At 46.0% G+C, this 15,155-nt stretch overlaps 1 protein-coding gene across 2 annotated transcripts; it reads right to left on the reverse strand.

Annotated features, from left to right (window-relative positions):
* Window positions 1-1,625: 1,625 nt before the first annotated feature.
* On the reverse strand, window positions 1,626-10,585 carry LOC143282976 (ankyrin repeat domain-containing protein 55-like). 2 transcript variants are annotated; one of them, XM_076588908.1, is made up of 3 exons: window positions 10,428-10,585; window positions 6,575-7,019; window positions 1,626-2,998 (listed from the first exon to the last, which is right to left on the reverse strand). In XM_076588908.1, the coding sequence occupies exons 1-3, from the start codon at window positions 10,433-10,435 to the stop codon at window positions 2,228-2,230; spliced, it is 1,224 nt and encodes a 407-aa protein (XP_076445023.1). In that variant the 5' UTR covers window positions 10,436-10,585; the 3' UTR covers window positions 1,626-2,227. The 2 variants fall into 2 exon arrangements, with proteins under 2 accessions (XP_076445023.1, XP_076445021.1); XM_076588906.1 differs by lacking the exon at window positions 10,428-10,585 and adding an exon at window positions 9,740-9,851.
* Window positions 10,586-15,155: the final 4,570 nt, after the last annotated feature.

Raw genomic sequence — 15,155 nt, forward strand, 5'->3', positions numbered from 1 at the left:
ATCAGACCTTTGCCCTCTGTCCCCACAGCGGCCTGACAGTAGAGGTCAGGGCAAAGTTCTTTAACGCAACACAGTTCTGCACATATGTTTGGAGGTGAGGGCTACGTTGCTATGGCCATGGAACAAGATCCGATGGCCACGTAACAAGATCCCATGGATGGCCACGTAACAAGATCCCATGGATGGCCACGTAACAAGATCCGATGGCCACGTAACAAGATCCGATGGCCACGTAACAAGATCCGATGGCCACGCTAAAACGATACTCCAAGGGAGGGAGGGAGACGGAGGGAAATACAGAAAAAAGACAAAAAACCAAAAAAGAAACAAAACACACACACACACAAGCAAAACAAAACAAAAAACAACCACACACACACACTCACACAAAACAAAAAAACAAAAAAAAACAAAAACAACAACACCAAAACAAACAAACACCACACACACACACAACCACACAACAACAAAACAACCACACACACACACACACTCACACACACACAACAACAATAAAAACAACAAAAACAACCACAAACACACACACAAACAACAACAAAAACAACAACCACACACATACAATAACAACAAAACAACAACCACACACAACAACAACAACAAAACAACAAAAACAAAAACAACAACCACACACACACACACCCAACAACAACAAAAACAACTAAACACACGCACACACACACACATAAAAAAACCCCAATAAAACAACAACCACACACACACAACAACAAAAACAACAACCACACACACACACACACACACACATACAACAACAACAAAACAACAATCACACACACACACAACAACAATGACAAAAACAAAACCGATGGACTGACAGCATGTCAGAACGGACGGGGGAAACCCGTTAACACAGCCCCAGGCTTATGACACTCAAACCGACAAAACATGGATAAATGTGCTGATCAGTTTTTCAGTGAGGTGCCTCAATGACTCTTCACAGAGTACAGGAGGAAGAAAAGGGATTACCTCTACACTCAGTCTCGCTCTCCACGATCTCGGCTTCGGATCCACTCTGTTTTCGCATACCCAGGTTCAAACACTCCACTGTTGGACGCCGTTCTTTCTCTGTCTCTGGGCCTTGCATTTGGAATGAACTTCCTCTTTCGCTTCGTCAGATCTCCGCACTCAGCTCTTTAAAGTCTGGCCTTAAAACCCACCTCTTCACAAGACAGCCTCCTTCCCCTACCTCTTCCTTGTCTTCAGTTTCAGAGTTATGCATGCGTGTGAATGGCTGGTGTGAAAGCGCTTAGATTTGTCCCTGCACAAGATTCAGCGCTATATAAATACTGTCATTATTATTATCATTATTGTTACCACCAACTGCACGGCGAAAGTAGGGGTAAGGATTTCCCTGACTACAGTACTATGAGGTAAGAGCAGGTGGGTGATGAGTTTTAGAAAGGTATTCCACTGAACACCTTTTTTCCAGGAGGTCAAGGTGTTTTTGATATCACCATCAGCATACTCATACTATGTACTTCTTGCATTTAATCTAAATGATACGTTTACGATCTCTCTCTCTCTCTCTCTCTTTCTCATATCCCGGCAGACACATTCTCTGACATACACATAACCACAAAAGAAAATTAATCATTGATCTGTTTTAATAACAAATATCAATCGGGATTTATGCTTGTTATAGGTAATTTTCTATTGACATAAAAAAATCACTCGATAAAACAAAAATATCTGTACACATTGTCTTCCTGTCAACGCTGTGCGATCACATTTTATCATTAAGTAAAGCATGTGCATGAATTTGTTACGTGATGCGATGTTGTGTGTATGTGTATGTGAGTGTTTAAGCAAGTGTGCGAGTTCGAGTACGTGTGCGTGTATGTGTGTGCGTGCGTGCATGCGTGTATCCGCGCATCAGTGTTTCCAAGTGTGTCTGTGAGTGTACACGCGTGCGCGAGTAAATAACTCGTCCATGAACACACCAGTTCGTTTGCATGCACGTTTGCATGTCCAAATGCACAAGAAAAAGCACCCATGTTCGAACGGCTTCGTTTTTCACTTTGTTTTCACACAAAGTTGAAGATGCTTGAAAATTTCAAGCGATGTTAAGTGACACAGGCAATCACGCCGTGTGCCGTGCCTTTTAGCAATATCACATCAGGCTCCAGAGAAAGTGTGTCAGGTTCTTTAGTTACCCCCCCCCCCGCCCCCCGCCCCCCATCCACCCCCGTCAGTCGTGGTCATCGTCCAGCTCCTTCAAGAACAAGTAGTCCCTCATGGCGGGCGGCACGGGCAGCTGCTGAAGGTCGTGGTAGAAGTGGTAACCTAGGTGATGGCGGATCCACTTCCGGCACGTGGAGCGCAGCGACATGACGTCACGCGCGTGATGTAACCAGTGGTGGAGGTCGGCCTGGCTGAAGAGCTGCTCCGCCTCGGGCTGCGCCAGGCACTCGCGGAGGTGGCCGCTGTCGTAGCCTGTGAGGATGAAGAGCTTGAGGACCTTGACCAGCCCCTTGGAGAAGGCCAGGCGCACGGGGCAGGCGTCGCGCGGCGAGGACTCCGGGCAGCGGAACGTGTCCGCCTGGCTATTGGCGCGCAGCAGCAGCTTGACCACGTCCACACGGCTGTTGGAGACGGCGTACCACAGGGCGGAGCGCTGCTGGGAGTCGTTCAGGTTGATGTCCGCCCCGCAGTCGATCAGCTCCGGGATGCACTCCCCGTGGCCCTTGTACGCCAGCAGGTGGAGCGGCGTGCGCTGCGTGGCCGTCTGGGCCAGGTTGACGTCACAGCGGCCAGTGGCCGCCAGCGTCTTCACCACCCCCGACAGACCCTCGGCGGCCGCCAGGAGGAGGGGCGTGCTGCCGTCCTTGTCCCGCACGTTCACCTCGCACCCCGCCTCTAGCAGCAGCGACACACCAGTGGCCGTCTGGCTGGCGTAGTGCAGCGCTGTGCGGCCTGCCCCGTCACGCACGTTCACGTCACAGCCAGACTCCAGCAGCAACTGTCAGCACGCACGTATCAGCAGTTCAGCATGGATTCAAATAAAATACTGTTCAAACCAACATAGTGCATTGATTATGGCTTCAGCAGTATTGTCAGCACACACGTATCAGCAGGTCAGCATGGATGTGTTCGCACACGGAGAACAATGCAGTGAATGAGGTCCTATGATTACGAAAACACTGGCAAGAACATAGTGCAATTAATCATGGCTCCAGCAGTGACTGTCAGCACACTGATCGGACTGTAGACTTAAAGACTTTATTACGTCCTCATAAAATATGGAACATTTTCTTTGCAAGGTATGAGCTGATCGCTATGGGTGTGTTGGAACAAGTAAGTTCGCCAAGGTTGTACATCACAATGCAGTCAGCAAAGAGATATGATTATGATGACATAGGGAAAATAACGCAGTTAATGAAGACATAAAGATGACAGAGGGAATATAATACTGTCAATAAGGACGTGCATGATTATGTCAGAAGGAAACATATGATTATGACAGAGGGAATATCATACTGTCCATAAGGACATATAATCATTAAGATAAAGGGAAAATAATGCAGTTGATAAGGACATGTAATCATGATGACAGAGGTGAAGTAATGCTGTCAATAAAGAAATATGACTGTTATGACAAGTGGGAAAATTATGCAGTTAATAAGTACATATAATTATGATGGCAGAGGGAAAATGACGCTGTCAGTGACATATAATTATGATGGCAGAGGGAAAATAACGCTGTCAGTGACATATAATTATGATGGCAGAGGGAAAATGACGCTGTCAATGACATATAATTATGATGACAGAGGGAAAATGACGCTGTCAATGACATATAATTATGATGACAGAGGGAAAATGACGCTGTCAATGACATATAATTATGATGACAGAGGGAAAAGAATGCCGTCAATGACATATAATTATGATGACAGAGGGAAATGATGACAGAGGGAAAATGACGCTGTCAGTGACATATAATTATGATGGCAGAGGGAAAATGACGCTGTCAATGACATATAATTATGATGACAGAGGGAAAATGACGCTGTCAGTGACATATAATTATGATGACAGGGGGAAAATGACGCTGTCAATGACATATAATTATGATGACAGAGGGAAAATGACGCTGTCAATGACATATAATTATGATGACAGAGGGAAAATGACGCTGTCAGTGACATATAATTATGATGACAGGGGGAAAATGACGCTGTCAATGACATATAATTATGATGACAGAGGGAAAATGACGCTGTCAGTGACATATAATTATGATGACAGAGGGAAAAGAATGCCGTCAATGACATATAATTATGATGTGACAGAGGGAAAATGACGCCGTCAATGACACATAATTATGATGACAGAGGGAAAATGACGCTGTCAGTGACATATAATTATGATGACAGAGGGAAAATGACGCTGTCAATGACATATAATTATGATGACAGAGGGAAAATGACACTGTCAATGACATATAATTATGATGACAGAGGGAAAATGACGCTGTCAGTGACATATAATTATGATGACAGAGGGAAAAGAATGCCGTCAATGACATATAATTATGATGACAGAGGGAAAAGAATGCCGTCAATGACATATAATTATGATGACAGAGGGAAAAGAATGCTGTCAATGACATATAATTATGATGACAGAGTAAAATACACAAAGTCACCAAGAACCCATAATTTTAATGATACACACAACAGTTTAACCTCTGCACTACGATGAAGGAAAGGAGAGGATTGCCCTCCTGTGCCGAGCTCTCGATTAACAAGTGATTTCATTGCCACAATGACGGGCGCAATAGCCGAGTGGTTAAAGCGTTGGACTGTCAATCTGAGGGTCCCGGGTTCGAATCACGGTGACGGCGCCTGGTGGGTAAAGGGTGGAGATTTTTACGATCTCCCAGGTCAACATATGTGCAGACCTGCTAGTGCCTGAACCCCCTTCGTGTGTATATGCAAGCAGATCAAATACGCACGTTTAAGATCCTGTAATCCATGTCAGCGTTCGGTGGGTTATGGAAACAAGAACATACCCAGCATGCACACCCCCGAAAACGGAGTATGGCTGCCTACATGGCGGGGTAAAAACGGTCATACACGTAAACGCCCACTCGTGTGCATACGAGTGAACGTGGGAGTTACAGCCCACGAACGCAGAAGAAGAAGAAGAAGATTGCCACAATGGCCGTTAAAAGGCAACGGGACTTTGAACCATGAATTATAATGAAAAAAAGCGAGTGACCATGACCCTTTACGCATACAATATTAACAACAGCAGGATTGTAACCAGACCCAAACTTTGACCAACCATTTTATTTGCCTGATGAAGAGCCTGTGGCTCGATACATTGCTTCTGCAATCCCATGCAGGTCGACTTTTACAAAGTTTTTTTAAAAAAATCTTACTTCTTACTGTATGTGACCTTTTACGTGTTGGGTTACGCTGCTGGTCAGGCGTCCGGTTAGCAGGTGTGGTGTAGCGTACGTGGATATGTCCAAACGCTGTGACGCTTCCTTGAGTAACTGAACTGAACTGAACTGACTGGAACACCAACCACTTCAGTCGACACCTCACCCCATCCCCCCACCTCCAACACTGTGACGCCTCCTTGAGTAACTGAACTCCCCCATCCCCCCGCCCTCCACACCTCCCCCTGCTCTTCAGTCGACACCGCCCCCCCCCCACCCCAACCCCCACCCCTTCACCTCCAACGCTGTGACTGACGCCTCCTTCAGTGACTGAACTGAACTGAACTTGTAGTAAAACCACCCACTTCAGTTGACACCCCCCTCACTGCACTCCACACCTCCCCCTACTATTCAGTCGACAGCAGCCCCCCCCCCTCCCTCACCTCCAACACTGTGACGTCTCCTTGAGTAACTGAACTGAACTGAACTGACTGTAGAAGCAACCACTTCAATCGACCCCCCCCGCCCACAACCCCCCTCAACCCCCCACAGTCAGTCGACACCCACCCCTCCCTCACCTCCAATGCTATGACGCCTCCTTCAGTAAGTAAACTGAACTGAACTTGCAGTAAAACCACCCGCTTCAATCGACCTCCTCTAATCAACCTAATTCATTATATATTACAGACTAAGTATTGCTCTGGGGTCAGGTGTGTGTGCTTCACTGATGTGACAGTTAAGCATGTCATTTTTTACTGAGATATGATGAAGCCTTACCGGCATGACAGTGTGTCATCACAAGTGACTGAGAACGTTGATGTTTTTGACTTCTTGCATTCATCATCAGTTATTTCGCTTGTTAGATTAGCGACTTCTCTTTTACGAAGTCCATTAAGTAATTATCTGTAATTGTGTTTAATTATTTGTTTCCAATTTCACCAGCCCCATATACCCAGTTTGCCCCAACTCACCATTCATCCCCATACTCTCCCTCCTCTTCTAAACAATGATAGTCAAATGTGTACATGAGTACTCTAAGAAATGGTCATCAATCACCGATATGTGTGACGGGACATTTTTTTAAACAAAATTCCTCCTCCTTCCTCGACCTCCGATCCCCCCCTTCCACACACCCCCCTTGCTCACCTTGAGGGCCCCGTACCGCTTGTAGCGCACGGCCAGGATGAGAGGAGTGCAGCCGGAGGAGTCTCGCACGTTGACGCTGGCCCCGTACTCCAGCAGCACCCTCAGGCACTCCTCGTACCCGAGGCGGGCCGCCAGGTGACAGGGGGTGTTCCTGGCCGACGAGCTGAACCCGTCCACCACCGTGCGGGGCCCCAGTTCGGCGAGGAGCTTGGCGGCGCCCGCCTGGTTGTGAGACACCGCCACGTAGAGCGGCGTGTTGTGGCTGCTGTCGCGAGCCTCCTCCACCTTCACCCCCGCCCCCATCAGCGCGCGGAGGACGTCGACGAAGCCGAGCTCTGCGGCGAGGAAGAGCGCCTGGTGCAGCTCCCTGGGGGCCAGGGCCTGGGGCACCGCCAGGTAGATGCTGATCAGTCGGATGCTGTTCGAGCGAACAGCCTCCAGCAAGCTGCCACACACCACACAGCGAACAAGTGGATAGTGATGCGTGGCTTTGTAAAAATGACATTAAAAAAAAACAACAGATTTGTTGTTGTGCTTTTGAATGAAAGGAAAGAACCTGCTTTGCAAACACACACACACACAAACGACAAAAAAAACACCCCCAAAACAAACAAACAAACAAAAACACAAAACAAAACAAAAAAACTCTCCAAAAATCAACCAACCAACCAACCAAACAAAAAACAACCACCAAACAACAACAACAACAAAAGAAAGAAAGAAACAAAAACCAACAACCAAAAAACCAAAAACAACAACAACAACGACAACAAAAACAATAACAAGAAAAACTTAGTTTTAAACAAATTTTATTCCACAGAAACATCATCAAAGCAGCTGTATTATATATGAGTCAGAGTACAACAAGCAAAGCCTATAACTGTGCTCCAGACTGGTTATTGTCAATGAATTGGCTGCAGTTTAGAAATAAAAAAAACTTCGAGGTCATACCAGTAAGTTCGGAAGCGATTAAATTTTTTTTAATGACTCTGGGAGCAGCTCCAGTGGTGATGAATGAACAAGAGCAACGACTGTCGGGTTTTCCCGCTGTGCCGTCAGCTGTCAGTTTCACTCAATTTCTCAATAATGCGTGTCTACGTTCGGACAAACGCATACATGCTACACAACATCTGCGGCTATACGCAAGGCAGCAGCATAATCCAACGCGCTCAGTCGGGCCACGAGTACTTGCGTACATGTTTGAGTGCCTATCAGAGTGGATTTCTTCTACAGAATTTTGCCAGAGGGCAACACTTATGTTGCCTTGGGTTCTTTGTTTTTTTTCAGTGCGCCTAGTACGTGCTGCACACGGGACCTCGGTTTATTGTCTCATGACAACGACTAGGCGCTCAAACTTCGGAGAAAAGACGAGAACGTGAATCGAACCCAGACTCGGACTCTCATGGACACTGCGTTGGCAGTCTTAACCATTCTGCCACATTCCTCCGTAAACCACAGTTTGATTTAACTGTACAGTCAAAATTAAAAAAAACACACACACAAAAACAAAAACAAACAACAACTGTACAAATGTTTTGCACAAATCAGTGGAAGACCGACAACTTTTCAATTGCATGTTCCCCGGCAAGAAACGTCAGCCTGACAACATGAATTACGACCTGTGATGTTTCGGGGAAATTAACTGGTGTCACTGTCCGAGTCTTCCAAGACAGCCAACAGCAACAGTGAACGTGCCAAGTGTTTTTCATTCACATGATGTACGAACGCGCATGCATTGCGATCGGTATTCGCCGTACGCGCGCGCGCGTGTGTATGCATGTGTGTGTGTGTGTGTGTGTGTGTGTGTGTGTGTGTGTGTGCGCGCGTGTGTGTGTGTGAGAGAGCGTGCGATTGTGTATGTTAGAATATAACGCTGTAGAAGTAATAGCAGCAGCAAGAGTAGCAGGTAGTTGTGTTGGTGGTGATGGGAATGGAGGTGGTAGTAATAGCACTAAGAATATTGTGAGCAGCAAACAATTTTATAAATTATAAAATTTATAAACATTAAAAAAAAAAGAAAGAAAGAAGTTTTCCTTACTTTTATTTTTTCGTTTTTTTTTTTCGATTCCATATCAATTCATTCAGAAGAAAGGACTGTCTAGGGTGTAGACAGATGATCTTGTTTTGCTAAATGTTACTTTCAAAGACAAAAGATAACGCCAGGGCGCGGTGTGTATGTTTACCTTATTTTATGTAGTTTATATATGTGATGTCATTTTTTCTATCTGGTTATTTTTAATGGGCGTGTGTGTGTGTGTGTGTGTGTGTGTGTGTGTGTGTGTGTGTGTGTGTGTGTGTGTGTGTGTGTGTGTGTTTGTGAGGTTACAGTGCTCTGGTACGCGTGTGTAAGTGTGTAGGCATGTTAGTATGTCCAAACAGAATTCTATGTTAGAAAATAAGAATTATTTTAATGCTTATGCAATTTTGTTTTTGGTGCAGTTGATATTTTATGTCAGTGTGTGTGTGTCTGTAAGGGAGGGACATATATATATATATATATATATGTGTGTGTGTGTGTGTGTGTGTGTGTGTGTGTGTGTGTGTGTGAGAGAGAGAGAGAGAGAGAGAGAGAGAGAGAGAGAGAGAGAGAGAGAGAGAGAGAGAGAACAAGAACAAGAACAAATGCTTTAATTGCGTATTGGCCTGTGACCCGTTGCAAACACTTGAATAAGGCAATGGCGAAATATAATTAATCATTTTCGTTCTTTAACTAATTGTTGGTAGTGATTCATGATTCATGATGTTTCTCCTCGCTTAAAAGCCAGAAAAAGAAACTTTGAAAGATTTAGTTTACTGTCGAGTCCACCATTCAAAATACTTGCACATTGCTGATCTCGTGTCAAGTATGAGTTGGAATTATTCATACAATATTTCAACGTGACCTAAGGTCACTGTAGTTTGGGCATTCAAACAGTACATGGAATTGATCTTCACAGTCAGCAGAACAAAGAGGGCAGCCCATTTGACCAACAGGGGAAAAGCGGTGGGTGTGGCTATTTATATTTGCCCATGGTCAAAACGTTGACCCTTATTGGCAATTTGGCGGTATGTACCCGCTCTGAGAGAGAGAGAGAGAGAGAGAGAGAGAGCCTCTGCGTGTTAAAGGTAAACAACCCCTGTTTCCTAAACACGTACAATTTCCTAAACCACGGTTATCTCTCTTACATTCTGGCCACCCATGCCTTCTTCAACTGTGCCAAGAGAACAATTATCCAGCCAACGTGCTCGTGCGTTTCAGCCATTCTTCACGGTAATTTTACCTTCACTGTGAAAACACACCTCACAGGCACTGCATGCATCACTTCAACGCTCCGCACTCCTATTTTTTTGACGATATAATAAACACTGAAACCCGTCTTTCAGAAGCCGCGGCGAAATACTACCGAAACTCAACACTGAACAACAACAAAAAACATATGAGCTTACTCACCCAGCTTTTCCCCACTCAACAGAAAAATCCCTGACTGGGCAGAATTAACAGACAGTCTGTGAAAAAAAAGGGCTCACTGGGAAACCGGAATGATTTTGTCTGACACCTTGAATGACGTCAATTTACAGACATTCTGTGACGCAAAGGATCCCGGCTCACATCTTTCGGGTTCAACATGTTGCCGGTAACATGATGCTGACACACTACACACTTGGTATCGCCCTCCACGATCATTTTCGGGCACGTGATTCGCGCACGCTTGCCAACAACTAAGTCAGACTCTCCTTGGACCGTCCTTACCGACACTGACTAACACACACACACACACACACGACGACGGCGACAACTTGCACTATTTTAACAGGAGCGCTGATGTTCTTCACGATGCATCAAGAACTGAGCTGAACAACCAACTGCACTTACCTCGTCATAGCGGACGTCTTTTATCTCAGACGAACCCCCATCCCATCCGCGTCACGCACCAAACCGCCGTTCTACAGTCCACCACCCCGATTCCAGACAAAAGGCGAGAAACCGGCTGGCAGACCTACTTCTGTTTGGCACACGTCTCCGTACGGGGAGGGGGGTGGGATGGGGTGGGTTGGGGGGCTGGGGCCGGGAGGGCTGCTACACCCAGTGCTCGTGCAGAAAGCTTAGCGAGGGGAGCGCGCGTGCACCCATCCATCTGGTGACGTCAGGAGCTCGTGCCGCGTGCGCTATTTTTGGATGCTCACGCAGGTTGTCATCTGGTGTTGGTGAAGGCAGTGATGGGAAAAGTGAGGCATTAGCGCGGAGTGCGGGGCTGGGGGAGAATGGCTTTCACTTTGATGAGGACAGACGAAGAAGAAAGAAGAAAAATGCAAGGAGATGGTGCGAGTCATTTGATGACATGGGAAACAGGACTGATTGTAATGTGGGAGCGTTGTGGAGGCAGTAGAGAAGACGACGACGACGACGAAGAAAAAGAAACGACGGTGGTGAAACTGATGGCCAACGTCGGCCGAACTGACGACGGAGAGGACGCGGCGGGTTCAAGCCCAGTCCATAGACCGGCTTCTACCCCCCAGAGCTGAGTGCACTGTATCAGTGCTCAGTTTGGAAGACTGGGGCCACACAATCAGATACTGACTTTACGGATGCATCTTAAGGAGTGTTGCTCAACGGTTTGTCGACAAGCACCGCAAGGTGTCTGTATCTCTCGAGGGAGTGACGGCCGGGAGATTATCATGAAAGGAAGCTGATGGAGGTACAGGCTTGTCACGTCATGAAGCCTGAACGGATCTCCACTGCAGCGTTTTCAACACTGATCCTCATCACCTCAGCAATTAAAAAATTAAAAGAAAAAAGAAAAAAAGAAGAAAAAAAGCACACACACACACACACACACACACACACACACACACACACACACACACACACACACACACAGCCCTAAATTCTGTGGCCGGCTTTCATGCCCTGTTCTCAGTCGTGGTGGCCTTAGTTTCGATTTCCCCTTTACCCCCGAAAACGGAGTATGGCTGCCTACATGGCAGGGTAAAAACAGTCATGCACGTGTACATACGAGTGAACGTGGGCGGAGTAGCAGCCCTCGAACGAAGAAGAAGAAGAAGAAGAAGAAGACTTCTCCTTTACTGCACTTCAAGTCCAGGAAAGTTTTCGGTGTTGGCATGCGGAAGGTTTAGTTTAGGGGGCTTAGTAGGTGGTGTCCTCAGTATGTTAAATCAGAACAGGCACCACTGAACACCACCGAAGTGACTCAGCAGCAGTGCAGGGTCTGGTGTGTGGCCTCCTGGCGACCTAACATCGATGGCTCTCTGTGGACTGCCGGCCGACGCTGCTGGAATTGCGACGGACGAACCCGGGTGTGGCCGTGTATGGGGGAAATCTAAATGAGCGGCGTAGGAGTAATGCCACTGAAACGGTGTAGATGATGGGGGCAGCCAAAAAAAGAAAAGAAAAAAAGGTTTAGTTCGCGGCCGGGGGACCTGTCGGTGGCCGAGCGGGACTGACGTGGTCAGTGGCGGTCTCCACTCCCAAAGAAAAGCTCAATGAGTCCACGGACACTAATATCCCATACTAGTGTCTATGTTCAGTCTGGCTCCGCGACTCTGCAATTCAGTGTTGTCGTCAGAACGGGACATTGTAGGTTACTGAATATGTTGTCAGAAGAAATGCGTATGTTGAGTTAGAACAGTCATAATAGAGAGAGAGAGAGAGAGGGAGGGAGGGAGAGAGAGAGGGAGGGAGGGAGAGCGAGAGAGAGAGAGAGGAAGGGAGAGAGAGAGGGGGAAGGGAGGGATGGAGAGAGAGAGAGAGGGGGGGGGGGCGGTTACCCAAAGATTCCCACAGTGCGCCTAGAGAGAGAGAGAGAGAGAGAGAGAGAGAGAGAGAGAGAGAGAAGAAAAAGAAAAAGAAGTTGACTACACGCACACACACACACTCGCACATGAGCGAGTATATACAGAGTGTGTACAGAGAGAGAGAGAGAGAGAGAGAGAGAGAGAGAGAGAGAGACTGGGTGTTATCCAAAGATTCCCACAGTGCGTCTTTTACTCCACTGTATGAGCGTAACAGAAATACTAGCATGAACACGTTCTCAAGACAGCACGACCTAGGCCGCACCGCACAAAATCCATGGAGCCGCTCCACCACCAACACTCACACATGGGATTAATGCACACTTCTTGTCTACACTCACACTCATGGGATTTACAATGCCTTAAAGCGATTGCGTATTGCTATAACTTAGATCATAATATCAACATAGACTGTCAACTATAATAAGCATCTGAAGTGTAAATGTTAAACAATGTGTTTTTGAAAAGTGTTTATGTGATTGATGTAATTGTGACTTACCCCTTCAGTAAGGGCCTTAGGCCTCATTCTGAATAAACAATTTCGTATTCGTATTCGTATTTCGTATTCACACTCATGGGATCAATGCACATTTCTTGTCTACACTCACACACATGGGATTAATACACACTACTTGTCTACACTCACACTCATGGGATCAATGCACACTTCTAGTCTACACTCACACTCATGGGATCAATGCACACTTCTTGTCTACACTCACACTCATGGGATCAATGCACACTTCTTGTCTATACTCACACTCATGGGATTAATGCACACTTCTTGTCTACACTCACACATGGGATTAATGCACACTTCTTGTCTACACTCACATTCATGGGATCAATGCACATTTCTTGTCTACACTCACACACATGGGATTAATACACACTTCTTGTCTACACTCACACTCATGGGATCAATGCACACTTCTTGTCTATACTCACACTCATGGGATTAATGCACACTTCTTGTCTACACTCACACATGGGAGTAATGCACACTTCTTGTCTACACTCACACTCATGGGATCAATGCACACTTCTTGTCTACACTCACACACATGGGATCAATGCACACTTCTTGTATACACTCACACACATGGGATCAATGCACACTTCTTGTCTCAGTGACTCGTCTTGGCAAAAAAAAGCCTTCCTTTAATCATACGTGTCATTCAATGCACATTTCTGTTGTTTAACTGAAGCAGCTCAAAGACACATCAAACAAACATTTCCGAGTGAAACTGAACTGCCCACAGGTTATAGTGTTCACGGCTACATTGTTTCTGACCTGAGGCATAAGTTTGAAGATATAATATACCAGCTGGATTAACAGCCGTTGGAATAAGCCCCGAATTAGTTTGTCCTTCATTTTCAAAGAACTAAACTGGTAAACTCTTTTCCATACGAACGGCGAAAGAGACGACGTTAACAGCGTTTCACCCGAATTAGCATCATCAAAATACTGCAAGCGGAAGGCTCTTACACTGAAGACGTGAATGTTGACAAAAAATACCACAATTCTGACGACGGAAGCTAAAGGTTGGGTCATTCAGACACCCACTGGATATCCGAGGGGTCTGTGTAGAGGAGAAGAGAGGACTGGCCGTACTGAGTGAGTTGAGTCAACGCTCGGCTTATTTGAGAGGTGGACACAAGCTTACTGTTGGACCAACAGCAAAAGTGAGAGCTGTATGATCAATGGTTTCTCCGACAACGCAACGAGAATTCATTTACAGCTTAATCTTTGTATTTTTGTATTTGTATTTCTTTTTATCACAACAGATTTCTCTGTGAGAAATTCGGGCTGCTCTCCCAAGGGAGAGCGCGTCGCAATACTACAGCGCCACCCATTTAAACATTAAATTTTTTTTTTCCTGTGTGCAGTTTTATTTGTTTTTCCTATCGAAGTGGATTTTGTTCTACAGAATTGTGCCAGGAACAACCCTTTTGTTGCCGTGGGTTCTTTTACGTGCGCTAAGTGCATGCTGCACACGGGACCTCGGTTTATCGTTTCATCCGAATGACTGGCGTTCAGATCACAACTCAAGGTCTAGTGGAGGGGGAGAAAATATCGGCGTCTGAGCCGTGATTCGAACCAGCGCGCTCATATTCTCTCGCTTCCTAGGCGGACGCGTTACCTCTAGGCCACCCACTCTCACATGGACTGACTCCACTGAACTAGGAGGCAAGACTGCACTGGCCCTTTGTGCCGCAGCCTCGGGGGTCCAGCTAGCTTTTGGGAACCATAATAATAATAATAATAATAATGGACATTTATATAACACACTATCCAGAAATCTGCTCTAAGTGCTTTACAAAAACGCTTTGTTAACATAAAACATTACATCTGTGTTACATACACACACCAAGATATGACTACACACACACACACACACACACACACACACACACACATTCACACACACTGCGTACATACATTTTAACAATACATGTGTATCTAACAGCTACCCTAACACATACGCACACATAGGCAGGCACAAACTTACATAAACGCACGCGCACACAATACACATTCATATACATGCATGTAGTTATGTACACAAACATACATACATAGTCAAGCACAGCTAACGCAAAGGAAGTGAACCTGCCACAACTGAACATATTGCTGAGGGAAAAGGTGAGTTTTGAGACGAGATTTAAAAGATGCGAGGGAATCAGAATGACGGAGGTTATCAGGGAGCTTGTTCCACGTCTGTTGAACCATCCAAACGCCGACTGTCCTAAAGACCGCATGGCCGAGAAAGTAGGGATGTAACTTGGG

This window comes from Babylonia areolata, chromosome 6 (assembly GCF_041734735.1).
Source record: "Babylonia areolata isolate BAREFJ2019XMU chromosome 6, ASM4173473v1, whole genome shotgun sequence".
NCBI lineage: Eukaryota > Metazoa > Mollusca > Gastropoda > Neogastropoda > Buccinidae > Babylonia > Babylonia areolata.

Excerpts from the sequence above, each read along its gene's own strand:
- LOC143282976 (XM_076588906.1), bottom strand. The coding sequence starts at position 9,816 with ATGGCTGAAACGCACGAGCACGTTGGCTGGATAATTGTTCTCTTGGCA. Across the intron at positions 7,020-9,739 it reads AAGGCATGGGTGGCCAGAAT|CTTGCTGGAGGCTGTTCGCT; the intron begins GTAAGAGAGATA and ends GGTGTGTGGCAG. Across the intron at positions 2,999-6,574 it reads AGCGGTACGGGGCCCTCAAG|TTGCTGCTGGAGTCTGGCTG; the intron begins GTGAGCAAGGGG and ends GCGTGCTGACAG.